General features: G+C 39.8%; 2 protein-coding genes and 1 long non-coding RNA gene across 7 annotated transcripts in view; 1 reads left to right on the top strand and 2 right to left on the bottom strand.

Moving 5' to 3' along the window:
* Positions 1–231: 231 nt before the first annotated feature.
* The window catches only part of LOC115726310 (NADH dehydrogenase [ubiquinone] 1 beta subcomplex subunit 7), a 22,588-nt gene continuing 10,583 nt past the window's right edge, over positions 232–12,236 (bottom strand). Inside the window, exons 2-4 of one of the 3 annotated variants that reach the window (XR_007198631.1) lie at positions 3,596–3,958; positions 2,998–3,148; positions 232–512 (exon numbers count right to left, since the gene is read on the bottom strand). Coding sequence is in view for 2 of the 3 variants with exons in the window: in XM_030656153.2 (XP_030512013.1) it covers positions 3,629–3,934 (306 nt within the window). In the remaining variant the exon portion in view is untranslated. Of the gene's footprint in view, positions 515–2,033; positions 2,036–2,997; positions 3,149–3,595; positions 3,959–12,236 lie in introns of all 3 variants that reach the window. The other 2 variants (XM_030656153.2, XM_030656137.2) reach the window with 2 other exon arrangements.
* The window catches only part of LOC115726262 (protein NRT1/ PTR FAMILY 8.3-like), a 23,984-nt gene continuing 16,832 nt past the window's right edge, over positions 5,085–12,236 (bottom strand). The window contains exons 1-6 of one of the 3 annotated variants that reach the window (XM_030656056.1): positions 11,154–11,296; positions 10,982–11,060; positions 9,249–9,354; positions 8,947–9,164; positions 6,625–7,181; positions 5,085–6,140 (exon numbers count right to left, since the gene is read on the bottom strand). In XM_030656056.1, the coding sequence (XP_030511916.1) occupies positions 5,318–6,140; positions 6,625–7,181; positions 8,947–9,164; positions 9,249–9,354; positions 10,982–11,032 (1,755 nt within the window). In that variant the 5' untranslated portion in view covers positions 11,033–11,060; positions 11,154–11,296 and the 3' untranslated portion in view covers positions 5,085–5,317. Of the gene's footprint in view, positions 6,141–6,624; positions 7,182–8,946; positions 9,165–9,248; positions 9,355–10,981; positions 11,297–12,236 lie in introns of those variants that run through there. The other 2 variants (XM_048280053.1, XM_030656064.2) reach the window with 2 other exon arrangements.
* Positions 10,457–12,236, top strand: part of LOC115726354 — an 18,079-nt gene continuing 16,299 nt past the window's right edge. Inside the window, exon 1 of the long non-coding RNA XR_004013535.2 lies at positions 10,457–10,551. This is a non-coding gene — a long non-coding RNA (uncharacterized LOC115726354). The remainder of the gene's footprint in view (positions 10,552–12,236) is intronic.

The following is a 12,236-nucleotide window of genomic DNA, read 5'->3' as shown; positions in this document are numbered from 1 at the left end:
ATAGTGCAACATTTTTTTGCTAGACGATATGCCAACATCTTACCTTACTCGATAGTATAACCGTCGGCGATCAGGACATCATGTATGGGAACTAGCACGACCTGGTATGACTGACTTGGTAAAACCAAGTCCTCTGTGGTTAAAGACAGGAGAAAACAAGCCTCACCGAAGCTAAGCCGTGGAAGGAGGGAATTTATTCTCACTTCCTTTAACTAAGCACCATAAAACTAATCTTTTGTGAAATACCATTGTCACCTAATCGGAGAGATATTATTCTCATGGGGGTCTAGAAAGACAAAATGTTAACCCAAAGAGAGGACTCCAACCAGTTCACAATGTACATCACAATTGATATTCCATTTATTCTATGACTCAAGACAAAAGTAGCAAAAGTAAGAGAGGATGAAGGTACCAATATTCCTTGCAATTATGCTCATGCATACAAGTCTCAATGAACAATGAGCAGATAAACGAAGCAACTTTTTCACCAAAAGCACCCACGCTCGAGCTCCCTGCAAAGTGACAACTGGGATCAGAAAAAGAATCAAGAGCTTTGCAGTTAATGCACTTCACATCCTTTCAGTTTAAGAATCAATCCAATGGAAGAGATGCTCTAACAATTGTCGAGAGAGACACTGTGTGAAAGCATCCATGATTGGAACTCTTAAGGCGCATATCAAGATCCAAACAAGGAACGTTCAAGTATTTAGAAACGGTCATATTACATTACTTGCTTCATTTTCTAACACTTCATACAAATGACTGAATACCCGATTATTTATAGGGTTAACGAGATGGATGAAATATGTAACCACAAAAAGAAAAAAGCACGGGCACGCATCAATTTGTAAACCCCGTTATCCATACACCGAGGTTGACATTTTTGTTGTTAGATAAAATCCATTCATTGCTGTCTCTACGTTCCAAACACCCTCTCATACTCGATATCTTTTTCTGTAGCGTTTTCCTTCTCCTACAATAGTGATAACTTACCAAAGCATTACTTTAGATGCAAGATCTTCACTAGAACAGTATGAATATTTTCTAGGTGTGTGCATCAAATAGCATTCGGGAGCACAATGAAGTAATCAGTAGAGATCTCTACCAGGCTACACCAAAAATCCCACCCACCCCCTCCCCTCAGATTGCAATAATCTTTAATAGCACCTTTGTTGTCATGCTACCTCATTACACCCAGATAAAGCAAAATTAGTAAAAACATTTGAGATCTAGGTCTCCAATGTGTTATGGAGATGCTCCAATTTTTATCAATATTATTACAAAACAAAATTTAGGGAAGAACAAGTGGCGACCCTTCCAAAAAGTTCTTGATCAAATTGAACAGTAGACCACCATTGCAAACTTCAATTGCAAACTTCAATCAATTTGTAAGTCTGCAATGATGGTCTACTGGATTCTCACCTAGATAGGAAAGATCGAGAGAGAGAGAGTACTATGAAGTACTTAATGTCTTTGCAACTCTGTAATTAGACGATGCATCGAATTAGATCGCTTAAGACATCAGTATACATGAAGAAAGCTCCATTGTAATAGCACTTTAGAACAAATAACAGTTTTTCACACATGAGATTGTCAAATGCGATTGTCAAGATGGAATATCCAATTTGTTAAGAAGTTCAAAGGAAACTGACTTACGATATTTAGTGCATCTTGTTGACACCTAAAGTATATTAGTGTATTCTCAATATCTTGATTCTTTTCTAGTGAAATCACATAATCCTACAACTAGTGTGCATTGGTTAACAACAAGAGACATCAGGACTAAATTCCGCACGAAAAACAAATATTCACTGCATAAAGCTAAATGAACAACTTCAACCAACTACTCATACTACATAAGGTGAAAAGTGCTGTGAAGTCAAGGAATCAGAGTATTGTATGATAAGCAAATGAATTGCAAAGAATTGCAAGGCAAGGCGAATCTTGGGCTATAAGAGTATAAGCAGAGAGGTTTATCGAAGCCATACAAAGCAAAGAAAATCTTCCTTCACAAACTACAATATAGCTGAAAGTTGCTTCCAAAGAGCCGTCTATCCGTGGGATCATATTTCCTTGGAGGGGCAGAAAATCCTAACGCAAACATGCTCGATCCTTATACACAACATTTTTGAACATGCAAGCCAAGTATGACAGACATTTGTCACAGTGCTTTTGAACAGTTCTGAGCTCAGTACAAACACAGTAGAAGTAATCCGAAGGACAGGATGAGTAACCCTTATAATCCTATGTCCGTAGAGATCTATCTACAGAAGAACAAATTTTCGATTGCATTAAAAAAAAGAAGCCATAGTGATGGATGAAGAATTTAGTATAGAAAGAGAAATAGAACATATTGCAAATCCAAAAGGATGTCCCATCAAATAAGAAATGGAAATAGAAGAACTTAAAGAGAATGGCGATGAAGAAAACCAACTAGAATGGGAGACAAAAACAATCAATGCACAGAAGCTTCCATTCAGAAAAAAGTCGTAAAGGGTATAAGGTTCAACTTCAGTAAGTGCAGTCTGAACTAACTCTACTGGAAATTTACTTCCATTTTTCTCCAGTCAGGTACATTAATGTAGCAATGAATAATTCCTGTTGCTATACCTATCTGCATGCAAATGCCAGAGTTTTGGCAAATCCAGCACTGGAGATCACTTACGAAATCATAAGCTATGAAGAAAGCTAGGCCTAGCCAAGCCATTACTAAATGAAACATCATATGACTTGGTGGTAAGACTGTAAGATATCTTTCCCAGGCTGTTTGTATAGCAACAAGCACAATCCGCTAAGGGCAATCTGTTGTGTTTGTGTATGATGTCATTTTGAAGATGAACTCCTGATATTGTCAATATGCAGTTTATGAATAATCGCCAATAAGAAGCATGAGACGGGTCCGGATGAATGGGGAAATAGCAAAGGAAGAAAAACAATTGGCATCAGCAAATACACGTACCACGGGCCGCTCAATCAACGAGGGGTGGAAAAGAACACCTTAAAGTTTCCGAAGTGTCATTCCAAAACACAAACCAAAGAAGAAGCCCAGCAAAAGAGAATCCTCCCTTTTACAAATGTTGGCTGAGATTGAACACACTCATAGAAGCTCGTGACGTTTGGACGGCAAACACTGACAAGAGGTGATCCCCTCAATAAGATATAACCTTAAATAGACAATGGATGGACACTTTAATTCTCATAGCTCATCAATTCAACCTTCAACCTTATGTTACACAATAAACCGTTCCCCGTTCTCCAACAAGTTCAAATTTTGCCCACGAGCACCATCATTACAAATAGCCACTAATCTACAATCCAATAAGCACGTCCACCACGAAATCTCTTAATTTTGACGAACAAACCCTAGAAAAGAACTCCTTACCCTCCAAATCCCAACAAGCACAATCAGACACAAGATCGTTGCTCCTTACCACCCACAATCAACAAACCATCAATCAAAAATCGACGAGGGAAACAAACAATTTACAAATGGAAATCCACATGTAACAACCGAAAAACGAAACACAAATTTCTTGGCGCGGAAAAGAAGTCGCAACAAGCAGAAATCTCCCCAAAAGAAGGGGAAAAAGCTGACCTTTGAGGAGAAGAAGAAAGAAAGGAGGAGGAGCTAAGCATTGGCCGGTTTGGGGATGAGAGGAAGGGCCGGCTGCTTGAAGCCCTGTTTGAGCTTGGCCTCCTCTTCGCGGATCTTCTGCATCTTGAGCATCCTCTCCATGACAAGCTCGTACTCGCATTTCTCGTACGAGTGTCGCTCCACCTCGCACTTCCACGGCAGGTAGTACTCGGCCTGCCGGCACTTGTTGAGCGGGATCAGCAGGTGCGCGCACTGGTCTCGGTACGCCAACGGGACCCTCGCCTCCACCATCTCCTCCTGCGTCGCTATCATCTTCTTCGACGATCCTTCCACCTCCATCTCTCTCTCTCTCTTCGGCTTCTGCTATGCGTCGCACAGAAAAATGCACCAATGTGACCCCTCGGTCCTTTTGCCGGTCGGGTGTGATCCGGTTCGATGAGAAAGGGTGCGAGTTGTGACTATTTGGACCGTCTGCACTAATTTATAAACTACCCATTAATATACACTGATACACACTAGTTTTGCTATACCATCCTTAATGTTGATATCGACATGAATTTCACAATGAGTAACATATGCAGACGATCAAAACAACATAAACCTTCAAATCAATCAAATTTTTAGTTAGAATTTTACACGGTGCCATATTTAAAGTGGATCGGGACCACTTCATACAGGTATATCATCTACTTAAAAAGGAAATACGAAAAAAAATAAAATTGCATTACTTTTTACTTATAGGGTTGATACCACGAAAAATCCAAATTGGTACACTTATGATAAATTTACCAATAGCTAATTTTTTAACCACTAAAAACTTTAAAACAATACATCTATGATAAATTTACATTCTTTAATTTTAGTTAGATTATACCGTTAAATTGTTGAGTTGGATGACACATGACAGTTGACGGGTATACCGGTTTGGTATTTTACCAGTCGTTTGTCACAAAGGATAGGTTTGCGATTTTTCGTGGTATTAGTTCAATTTAACAAAAACTAATCAAGGATAAATTTGTTACAAATGTACCGATTTGACCTTTTTGGTGATAAAAGAATTAGTTATGAGGTAAATACATCACATGTGTACCCGTTTGAAATTGTTGATGGTCCAAAAATTTGATTTGGGATAAACTTGTCACAAATATATTAATTTGAAATTTTTCATGATGATCCCTTCCACCATTTCGTGCGCGTAAAATACCATGAAAGCATAAAGTAAAAATGCAAGTTCCCCACTCTTCATAACTTTCCTCAATTCGTTGGAATGTTCAGTTTTTTATGTCGAAAAAGCAAGCAAGCTATTTGCAATTTTGCATTAGATATTCTAGTGAAAAGTAGAGTGGTTCTCTCTTCTTCATTTACTCCTCTTTGTCCGCTGTAAATACAAAGAAATTATCTCATAAGAGTTGTCCATAATTATGCATCTAATCATAAGAGTCGTCGTTAAGAATGCATTGAGTCATATCTGTTTACAAACTAAGGGAAATTGTGCAGCATGTTAAAAATGTAGTTCTGCCTCACTAAACATTATGTAGTTGTGGTCCAGAAGTAAATCCTTCTGAGTTCTTCTAATCCAAGATGAGGAAGCACATTCACATTAGAACTGCCTGCCTTTGCTTTTTATGCGCCTCCGTGCAGGCAAACACTTCCAAAGTAGAAAATTTTGCCAAGACCCCATCCTTCTGTATGAAATTCAAGGAGACAATCTTATCAAAACCCTCAAGAGGCCTTTTTCTGTTTATACCTCGAAGCACAAACGACGTAGACGAGCAAGTTCAAGACACTGAGCCCGGCTAGAAGCCAGAAGAAGTAGTCGAGGTGGCCCTCGTTCAAGTTATCGGGTATCCATCCGACCTGCCCGCCTTCGGTCGTGACGTACGTCACGATCGTCAAGATCAGGGAGCTCAGGTAACTCCCCAGAGAAGTAGTCAAAAGCGACAGCGCGCTGCATAAGCTTCGCATGGCGTCTGGCGATTGGTCGTAGAAGAACTCGAGCTGCCCGATGAAAGTGAATATCTCTGCAGCACCCATCAAGAAGTACTGTGGTGCTTGCCAAAGGATGCTCAAGGGAACCGCGACATCTTCATCAACCAAGCCGAACTCCCTAGCAATTTGGAGACGCTTAATTTCCACTATGGCAGCAGCCGACATGCTGAGAACTGATATAAAGAGGCCAATTCCCATCCGCTGCAACTCGGAAAAGCCTCTTTCCTTGCCTGTGAATTTCCTCACTATTGGAACGATGAACTGATCGTAGACAGGCACCCAGAAAATCACGCTTATGACATCGAAAGTGGATAAAGATGCCGCAGGAATAGTGAAAGAGCCGATAGTAGTGTCCATCATCTCCCCTTGTTCCACAAACAAGGTAGACATCTGCGCATATACCGCAGAAAATACAATTCCTGTGGCCCAGATTGGGAACATACGGATCAAAATCTTCAGCTCCTCCACTTGAGTGACTGTACATAGCCTCCAGCCATTTGAAAAGTCCCCGCTTTTGATCTCGGCATCAGCGACTACCGCAGCTTTATCAAGGCATCTGTTATTATAGTAGAGATTGTTAGCACTTTGTCCACCTTTCAGATAGACGATAATTTATTATCTTCTCTGGCATGACAAGCAGAAAAATATGTGGGAAACTACGAAACTTGGTCTTGCACGTAGTATGTGTGTAAATTTGGAATAGCACACTGAAAACAAGAATAAACGTACAAAATTTGGACACAGAAGGGTGAAGGTATGATCGGGTATTGTTCTTATGAAATTTTGGGAGCGTGATTCGAAATCTGCGAGAACTATTTCATAGTAGTTGCACAGCAAGATGTTGACATTGCACGCATATAATTAAGATGAAGTGTTTCCTAGAAATGTTTATATTTCCATGTCTGTAATCACATCTTTTCTGTCGTACTAGGCATCCACTAAAGAGTCATTTATATTTATAAAAGAGCAGGAACACTAACTTACCAGGTACTAGTTGGAAAATTCGAATAATAAGAGAGAAGAAGAAAAAGACAGCTTACTTCAACTCATTGCTGTGTTCTATTTTGCGGCTTCCTCCTATAGCAGAGTTTGTTTCTTGTGTTTCATACAGGAGACTACTGTCCTCAGGGACCTCCACTTTCCACTTATGGAAGGATGCGACCAAAACCTGACACATCCTTGTGATAGGGCTGCCCCCAGGTTTCTGGAATCGATAGAGAGGTGTGCCTGAGAAGAAACTGGCAATAGCAACTCCCATAAATAGTGCAGGAATACCAAATCCTAAGCCCCAACCAATATTTTCTTGAATCCATACTATGAGAGTGCTTGATACAAGAGCGCCTATGTTAACAGAAAAATAAAACCAGTTGAAGAAAGACCCTTTCTTCACTCGCTCTCTAGGATCAGTGTCATCAAACTGATTGGCGCCAAAAGGGGAAACACATGGTTTAATCCCCCCAGTACCCAGGGCAATCAGATAGAGCCCTAAAAAAAATACTGCGTATTGGGCTGCTGTTGCTGAAGGGCAAACAGAGTCCACACATTCTGCAGGCTTCAATGCAGGAACTGTCGCGGATAGAGTCAACGTACACATGCCCTATACAAAATGACAAACCAGAGTCATCAATATAACTGTTTTACTTATTTTTTTTTTTGGGGTGAACTCATAACTGTTTTACATTAGCAAAAAGCTATGAAATTTTTTTTATGCACGATAGGTGACCACGGGATGAAAAATGGTAGATTAATTCAGCCTCACTTATTTGCTATAATCACCTGCAGCATTGGCACATTTTATCTTGAACAATTATTGTCGCAATTAATTATATAAAAAAATGTACGTAACAGAAAAGTAGCAGATACAGATTGTCACAGAGCTCATAAATATCTGAATCATAAGAGGAAACCAGTTTAATTCTTAGAGGTTGGAAAGCTCCACTGAGTTTTCTGTTTGATTTCTGACCTCACGGCATCCAGAGGAAAAAATAATAAGTGTGATCGACTCCATAATTAACTCCATCCACAGAACTATATCAAGGGCATACTCACATGATTTTAAGCACAAGTACAATTCAGCATCACCCTTTCAAACACAAATTAATGCCCTAAGGTAATGAACTTTTCATTAACCCCAATGGAATCAGGAACTTTTGGACGATGACATCTAGTAAAATATCATACACTCACCATCACAACCTAAGAAAAACCTAAAGATCTCAAATGGGAAGCTGATATGATGGAACCGTAGTGGAGAAACAGTTCTTCCTTTTCACTGTGCAAGTGTGCACGCATGAGAGAGAGAGAGAGAGAGAGAGAGAGAGAGAGAGCTCAAAGAACTTTGAGCAGTTCTATGCATTAGCAAAGACGTCCATAAGTTCTGTCACCTCGTCAACATGAAACATTAAACAAAAGCAATGGGAAGTCACGTAGCCAAAAAGTGGTAAGTCACAGAGCAATGCTTAGACCCGACTCGAAACTTTCCTAATAAAGGATAAACATCAACTTCAAAGTACTTCCGGCCAAAATGAGGAAAAGTGTAGTAGCTAATGCATTAATCAAAATAATGTATTGTCCAATAACTTGATCAAGAAAACATGAGAGGAAACTCAGCAGAGCCGTTACCAGAATGATTTGGAAAATAAAGGAAATCAATGCAGTAAAATGCAGTAAAATCAGCAATTCAAGTATAAGCACTCAAGCAAGGGCTTAAGCAAACTAGTGCTCCTTATGTTAGAATTCATTAGTCATGCTATGTTGTCTGAATAGCAAGCTCTGTCTTTCTTCCAAAGCTTATGGATATTGCCTATAATAACATGACAGTGTTCCAACTTATAATTATAGCAAGCACTCAGTCTGGATTCCTGGATAAATCAGCCTCAACATCGGACTGCTTATTTATCTTGACTCACCTCCTTTGTCAAAATGAAGAGAGAAAAAGAAAACACTAAAGATAATGTAAAACAGAAGACCACAAAAAGCATCTCCACGCTAGATGGATCCTCTCACATCACTATGCTTCATTTAGCATCATATCTACAATAGGATTCAAATACACGGGTATTTCCTTAGACATTCTAAGCATATCCATTCACACATCTTCCACTCCTTTAAACCTACATCTCATCCTAGAGGCGTATCTTCTCACTGAAAAACCAAATACCACTCTAAGCAAAGATGAGTAATATTTATGACCTAGTTAATTAAATAGCAAATGATAGAAAGTAGATAGCCAAATAATCCCGTTACTAGAGGGTTGTGAGCATGTAAATTCTAGAACGAATCTCATTTAACGGCCAACCATTTACAAGGAACAGCATACTGGGGATTTGTGAAAGGAGGTTTTGGTTTTAAAACGTGCTCACAATGAAGTATATCGTGGAAAATGCAGCTATCGTCCAATATCTCCCCCAATAAGCATCGGCTAAAATAGCTCCAATTAGAGGTGTGAGATAGCAAGTTCCTTGCCAAGTGGTAACATTTGTCGCGGCTGAAACATTTCCCTCATGCAGTTTGTCGATGAGGTAAGTAACAAGATTAGTGGCGATTCCATAGTAGGCCAAACGTTCACAACACTCAGTGCCTGCAATTCATTCAACAAATGAATGGGGATTCCACAGAAATTGAAAGAATCCCTGAAGTGGCTGAACAAGAAAAAAACCATTACCTAAAATGAAGGGGCACGCTCTCCAATTTCCGGTGTTGCTTTTCAAGACAGGCCTTCCTTTGATGTCTACAGAACCATCTCCGGTGTACAGTCCATAACTCTCATCCTGGGTATTACAACAGATATCCAGATATGAGAGCAGAGAAAAAAGAATAAAGAAGTGTTCGATTTTCAAGTTGCTGACTTTTTTTTTAATATCAGTAATCAGTGCTTTGGTTCATGCCATACAATTGTCTTTGGATTCAAAGTTTGGTATTTTTCAAATAAATCATATTAAGAGGGTCCTAAAAAATCATACCTAGAAGCCCATTCCAAGTGCAATGCACCAGCACATTTAAATAAGTCGTCGTTTGTAACCAGTACCACAAAACTCGAAATCAAAAGGATGGTCTTTTTATTTCAATGTCGAAAGTCCTTGAGGCAGCATGTTTATATTTCTTCCTTCAGGTGCGCTCGATTATATGGAATGATAGGTATGGGAGATTGCGGTAGCAGGCTTCTTCCCACATAGATGCATATACGTATTAATCTCTGCTAGCAAAAACAGCAAGGTAATTCTATCTCACTCCATAGAATCCAAGATTAAGCTTCACAATGTTAGACACATTAACTGATGCTCCTCCCTCAGCTTCTTTATCACATTGCCATGAAGTCCCTCCTGTTTCAATAAGGATTATACTAAGTATATACTCTAGTTTGTGACTAGGGTTTGTGCTTACCTTGATCCATAGGTTCCTAGACAAAGCCTCTGTTGTCGAGAAGCTGAAAATGGAAATTCAAGAAGCCATGGTGCATGAAAGTTGATACGGTGTCTCATGTAGGTGAGGTTCAGCCCGTTTCAAAATTGACACCTATTTAGGGCACCAGCTTGCCACGAGCCATCAGTGTTGCTGAGGCTGCAATCAATTCCAACTAGCAATCTCTATTTGCAAAGAGAATACTTTAGGGCGATTTCAAAATCCCGCCGACACCCATGTGTCCTGGGGACAACTAGGGACAAATGCCACAGTTCGATTCAGATGATACTAGTGCACTCACGACAAAACCCTTTAAGTGTGGGGTTGGGGTTGAGTCCCTTGAAGCAAAGCAGAATGGTCATTATCTTTGGAACCTTTGAAATAGCAATGGCTGGAGTACAAAGTCAGTGATTAAATGCCAAATGAGTATATGTGACTGGCATCATTTTTCAATCCTTATGATCAGGTGTACTCTTTTGGTCGCATGATATCTTGACTAAGCCATCAAGCCACAACACCTCTACGAAGCAAATTCGAAAATTAAAATGCCAGTCAAGAAATTACTTGTTCAGCCGGCAGCCACCCACTGAAGCAAATCTGTCCTTTCGGAACGGATCGAGTAAGAAGGTAAACTAGAGCATAATCTCCAAGTTGACATGTCAGAGATAGCACAAAAAGAACAACTAAGACATATAAGATATCAGAGAACAAGAAAGACCACAGTCCAGTAACTCTTACAACTAGCCAGTCCATTCAGTAGACCTAACAAGAAAAAGTTCTCAAACACAGGTTAATCCCAACTCGTCATTAGTAGACTCTCAAGTCTCAAACTTTAGAGCCATTTCAGAATCAAAACTTACACCAAGAAAGCATCAAAGCCACGGCTACTCTTGTGCGCGCAGAAAAAAAAGAAACAAAGAAAATTTCAAATCCAGAGGTTTGACAAAATAGAACATAAGATCCGAAGAAAGAAGTGGCAGCAGTTGGAAGAGAAACCTGCGAGAGACCATCTTCTAGTAGCTGTCTCTCCTCCTCCACGGAACCCATTTCCCTCTGTCTCCAACAGATTCCGAATCTTCAGTTACAAATTGGAGGAAGATTCAAGGGAAGGAGATGCTGGGACCGAGCAAGAATAAAGCTAAATCGGGGAAGAAAAGGAGAATCTGATGCGCCTATTCGCTATCCGACGAGACACGAAGTGCCGTGTCGGGGTGTCCCGCTTCACTCTTGGCTGCCCGTTTGACGAATTGTCCGAGATTCCAAGGTCGTTGGCAGCAACAGAACTCCCAGGAAAGGGGACGACACTGGTTCCGGTCTCTTTCCAACGTGCGTCGAAGTGGCACTATTCGTGTTGCGTATGCACGAATATAATCTTTTCCTCATTTTCCCACGTCGACACATTTTTTTTTTTAAATGTATAGCCTTTTGTTTATAACCATTATATTTAGGGATAAGTATGGTCCGGATTGGTCCATGTTATCTCTCGGTAATTTTCTCTTTAGTGTCTCACATCGATCGGGAGACAAAATGAGAGAGAATGATTTGCTATAAGTACTTTCTTTTCGTCGAAATTGCTATAAGTACTTGGTTCACCCATTCTTTTTGTTAATCTGAGATTTAGTGGTCTTTCTTCTCATCCACTAAGATGTGATGTGCGAAAAGATACACGAATGAGATTAAATTAAGTTTATTTTTTTATTTAAGAAATGGGAAAAAAATAAATAAAAGATATTTAGGTAGTTTGGGTGATCCGGCTCCAGAGGAAATTGGAACCCCGACCAAAGCCTCGGATTAATCCGGTCAACCAGGTTTGGACAGTTTTCGGTTCAATTGATCCATTATGCTCATCTCTAATTGTATTCTTGAGATTATGCATATATTAAAGGCTAAGCAGAGGATAAATTTTTTTGAGGCCCTCGTTGAAGAGGCGAAATGTTCGAGCCCGATCTTAACGATTAGATTCCCTTTTGTGAGACTCGTTAAATTTTTTTAATAACGCTCATTCGTCGATCGAGTTTCTCCTCCCGCTAAATTTGCTTTGGCCTCGGCCTTTCTCCTTGTAATAATCATATTTCGTTAGTGGATACTCCGGACATATTCGGTATCGGCTCCCTTTGACCCTGTTCATTCTCTTCGTAATATAATCACCTATGAAAAAAGGATTTTGTCGATGAGTACACCAGAGGCACTATACTTAACCAAGTCAATTGAGTAAACTTTAACCTCATTCGTGATGGCATCAACTTTACGG

The sequence above is a fragment of the Rhodamnia argentea genome, chromosome 6 (genome assembly GCF_020921035.1).
Source record: "Rhodamnia argentea isolate NSW1041297 chromosome 6, ASM2092103v1, whole genome shotgun sequence".
NCBI classification, from domain to species: domain Eukaryota; kingdom Viridiplantae; phylum Streptophyta; class Magnoliopsida; order Myrtales; family Myrtaceae; genus Rhodamnia; species Rhodamnia argentea.
The sequence above is the reverse complement of the archived record's forward strand: the minus strand, read 5'-3'. Positions and strand labels throughout refer to the sequence as shown.